The sequence below is a fragment of the Danio rerio genome, chromosome 5 (assembly GCF_049306965.1).
Source record: "Danio rerio strain Tuebingen ecotype United States chromosome 5, GRCz12tu, whole genome shotgun sequence".
Taxonomy (NCBI): Eukaryota; Metazoa; Chordata; class Actinopteri; order Cypriniformes; family Danionidae; genus Danio; species Danio rerio.
Window position 1 is genome coordinate 37,845,913 of NC_133180.1, and position 4,597 is coordinate 37,850,509.

The following is a 4,597-nucleotide window of genomic DNA, read 5'->3' on the forward strand; positions in this document are numbered from 1 at the left end:
TTTGTGTAACATCTATTTATTACCACCAGAATATGAGAAATTTGGAAAATACAAAGATCAGCTTATTTAAATTTCTGAATAAGAAAAATAAAAGAAGCACAAACATGAGGTTACATTGGGTATCACGAAGAAAGGGAAGGAGCAGTTCTACCCAAACAAAGTGAACGACTCAGTACTAGAGTTCTTCTAAACATAAGGAATTTTTTTTTTGCTACACTCTGTGACTCTAATGCCGATCTTTAATTTGACAAAATTGTAATTTAAAGAGTGGAAAAAAACGAGAGAAAAAGAGTGAGAAAGACGAAAAGGGAAAGGGAGAGTTGGATGTTAGTTGAACAGTGAGGTTGAATGAGAGGCTGGTTTAGAGCGCCCCCCTGTGGCTGCCTGAAGTTATAACAGGAGGAGCAGGATCGGCTTTTACTACAACATGAATAAAGGAAATAAACTGATTCTCGGCGGATAATCCTTTTTCCCCTAAAGAACAATTCATGTATGCATTGTAAAAAAAAAAAAAAGAAAAAAGACACCATATCAACAATAATAGTAATCATCAATATTACAAGTAACAACTTTTTAACCAATAGATGCTGGTTTGCAGTTGAATACGATTCTGCTTTGCTGATCACATCACCCACAGACACTCACACAGAGAAGAAGCCTGAGCCAACAAGCACCCCCACTATGAAGGAACAGGGAGAACTGAAAAAGTACTGGATGGATCAAGGGTAACAGAGATGCTGGGATTAAACTGTGGTTGAGGTTCTGGAGGAGGATTCAGGTGGACTGAGGCAGTTTTAGTAGCACCCTGCTGTGGAAGTTTCCGCTCCCCTTAAGCAGACTGACCCCAGACACCACCCTGTTTTCTCTCAGGACAGCGGAGTAAGTGTGAGTGCAGGGTGAGGCTTCTTCTCATTCTGTGTTTGTTGACTGTGTGGCCCTGAACCGGGCATGAGTGGACCTCGTTTACGCTCCATATGTGACCATGTTTGAGTATGCGTCTGTGTTTGTGAGTTTGTGCACATGCATGTGTGTGTGTGTGATCAGCAGCACCTGTTACATGCACATATAGGTACCCTACGCGTCATTTTAGACAGCACTAGCAGACTGAGACAACGTTACTCCCCATCACTGATACTCTAAACTCTACCAAGAAAAGCAGGAGGAGAACAAGTGGAGAGACAGAAAGAAATAAAGAGGACGATAGAAAGAGAGGGAGAGATTTAAGCACGCTCTCCGCGGATGCGGCGTGCCAGCTGGATGTCTTTGGGCATGATGGTGACACGCTTGGCATGGATGGCACACAGGTTAGTGTCTTCAAACAGACCCACCAGGTATGCCTCGCTGGCCTCCTGCAAGAATACACACATAGGCAGTGCGTTAATTAGGCCTGAACATCACACAAAGTAAAAAAAGACATGATCAATTGCAAACAAAGCCACAAATTTATTTAAATTTTTTTTGGGGGAAGAAATGGACCATCCTCTTAGATCTGAGCTTCAGATCTGATGCATAACTTGTGTTTCAGGTGTAATGTCAAACTTTATCTTATCTTCATTTACCGTTGTACATCACAGTGGATGAGGTTAATTTTATTGATTTATTTGACATGGACATCACAAATACACTGGACAAAAAATGCATTCGTTTAAGTGTTTTAGCAGATTTGCTAATTCTCAACATCTCTCCACTGGAGGCTTCACATAAAATTAAAATAAAGTAGATTAATATACACAACTTTATAATTCTTTACATTAAATTGCTTTAAAGCAAAAGCAAAGGTGGCATGATCAAACAAACTATTAGTAGACTAAATGCGTAGTGCTGCTTTTTTGTTTTTAACCAACTTCTAAGTACTCTAAAACATTTATATTACTTTCTAATTTTAGGCTAACAGGTAAATCATTCCACCTTTTGGTTCCCTTAACAGAGAAAACAGGTTAACCAAAAGAGGTCTTACACTTTGGCACTAGACAGTCACCATTAGCAGTTGCTCGTGTGACTCTATGAGAGATCTAATGCCTACTGATTAGATCCGAAAACAGCATTAAAAACATAAAAAAGGATAAGAGAGAAGATTAGGATAAGTGTCATAGAGGTCAAGTTGCCATTAAATAACAATATATGCCTTGTTTAACGGTCAGCACTTTTATGATGTTATGCTGCTATGACTTGGTAAAAATTTCACCTCAGGGCCTACCTCAAATGGCACTCTGAACTAGTCATGGGACGATAACCGTTTTCAAGGTATACCACGGTTTAGAAAAGTCAAGGTTTTAAAACCGCCATAATTTTCAGCTATACAATTCCTAAAGTATGTGTAATATTTTTATTTACTTACTTTTTTTTTTTTTTTAGGACAACAGCATTTCCAGCAGAAAAAATATTCAAAGATGCCGTTTTGAATTGTAAATAAATCTGTGTTTAAATCTGTGTTTAGCCTGACAAGATTACAGCTTCAAAATATTATAAAACTTTCAAAAAATTCAATCAATAGTTTTCAAAGGGGAAAAAGTTTTTGATTTTACCCAAACATTTAAAGAGAGTATATTTTAGAGCAGTAATCACAATACCGTGATATTTTTATCCAAGGTTATCATACCGTCAGAATCTTATACTGGCCCATGCCTACTCTGAACCCTTGTGGTCTTTTCAGGAGTCAGACATTATGTTATGTGAATTTGTTTGCATCAAAGATGCATAACAAGCCACAGAGGTGGCACATATAAGCACCATTCCGAAAGGCATGCTCTACAGTCTTGTGAAATAAAAGGACACATTTGATATGACTGCCATTGTAAGTGCATGACATGGCAAGTGCACATAAAGTGTGCCATTTGGGATTAAGCAATAAGAAATATCCAAGCAAGTGTGCTGGATCTCACATCTTTGAAGACACTGACCATCCAGGAGCAGGGCCAGACAGCCCTGTGCTTGCTATACGCACCTGCAGTGCACCAATGGCGGCGCTCTGGAAACGCAGGTCAGTTTTGAAGTCCTGGGCAATCTCGCGAACCAGACGCTGGAATGGCAGCTTGCGGATCAGCAGCTCAGTGGACTTCTGATACCGACGAATCTCACGCAAAGCCACAGTTCCAGGCCTGCAAACAGAAATATGTTTAATTTTATGCTTAACAGCAGTGGAAAAACCTTTTTTTTAGCAGTTGTAAGTCTGGAATCTCACCTGTAGCGATGGGGTTTCTTGACTCCTCCAGTGGAGGGAGCGCTCTTGCGGGCAGCTTTGGTAGCCAGCTGCTTACGGGGAGCTTTTCCTCCAGTGGACTTACGAGCAGTCTGCTTTGTACGGGCCATTGCTAGTCAATATCACCTGAGGAAAACAAGAAAAACGAGTCAGGGATGTGAAACATGAATGAGTTAACATGATGAACTTAGCAGTTTAATATTAAATTTTGAATGCTACGCAAAGATTAAGCTACAGACGTGAGTAAACCTCAACTAAAAATAGCGTCTCTAGTTTTACATTTGTTTTGGTATTTGACTCCCTGCCCCATATGCTATTTCAGGCCGTTTCCCCCTGCACGTCACATTAACCGCAATAAATAAATGCAACCAGTCAGGAAAGACTAAAACGACCTCTCAGCCAATCACAGACGAATAAAAAACAACAATAAATCAGTAGCCAGTAGCATTTGAGAAGCACATTTAATGAACCAATCGCAGACCGTTCTGCCAGTTGTGGGGGCAGTTCAGCCCGCCTAAGCCCCGCCCTAAACCGCAAGATTATGGCTGCAATTTGAACGGCAACTGGAGAGAGTCCGTGCACTGAGGCACAGGGGAGGACGCAAACTTTAAAATAAATTTCAAAATCTAAAGCATGAACTGCGAAAAAGACATCGAAATACGGTAGCAGGCATCCTTGGGCAACTATATAGCCGCTTAGAGCGAATGTCCGCTGCGGATTTACGCCGTTTAGCCGAAGTAAATAGAGGCACACGAAAGTGGGACGGATTTCAGAGTGTCCTCCGACGCGAAAAGGAGAGCCTATTTTCTCTCGCGTCTCGCCATCGGCTTTTCATTTTCAGACGATGAGATTTTAACGTTTTAACGCTTAAAATAAACACAATTCTGCAGAAAAGTTTCACAAAGCTGTTGAAAAGTACATCAGAGAGAAGACAGTGATGCACTGGGGCACTTACCTCAGGTGAACGTGTTTTAATTCGCGCGGTGAAATATGTGCTCTGCTTGTCTGGCAGTGTCAGTATTTACTATCTCACACACAATGGGAGCGGGGCGGCCAGAGCCAAAATGGCCGCGATGTCAATCATTTTCTCCCAGAATGCACTTCAATAAAACAGTAAACACAAAAATATCAAATTTTACAGTGCCAAGTCCATTACGATTTTCCGCTTTATCTGAGTCAAATGCAAATATTGTATTTAATACGAAGCATTTAAGTGGTGTGATTCAGACGGGATTTTACTCATTTTCTTTTGTTTTTTGTTGTTTTTTTCTTCGCGGTCAACGGGTTTTGAGACGGGGTAATGGGTTCATCCACTGCTGGTTATATAACAATAACCGCTATGAAGTAATTTTAATACTAGTACTTGAAGACTAAATCCTTAGTTGTACCTTCACGGGT

The 4,597-nt window shown here is 40.6% G+C and overlaps 1 protein-coding gene and 1 long non-coding RNA gene across 2 annotated transcripts; one reads left to right on the top strand and one right to left on the bottom strand.

The window, feature by feature from the left end:
* On the bottom strand, positions 1-4,215 carry h3f3c (H3 histone, family 3C). The gene is given in 4 exon segments (NM_200003.1): positions 1-1,349; positions 2,945-3,098; positions 3,182-3,325; positions 4,155-4,215. Coding segments are annotated over 3 exon segments (411 nt in total). The 5' UTR covers positions 3,310-3,325; positions 4,155-4,215; the 3' UTR covers positions 1-1,220.
* On the top strand, positions 1,462-4,264 carry LOC141385557 (uncharacterized). The gene is made up of 2 exons (XR_012406166.1): positions 1,462-2,589; positions 2,846-4,264. It is a non-coding gene; the product is annotated as an uncharacterized lncRNA (long non-coding RNA).
* The last annotated feature ends 333 nt before the right edge of the window (positions 4,265-4,597 follow it).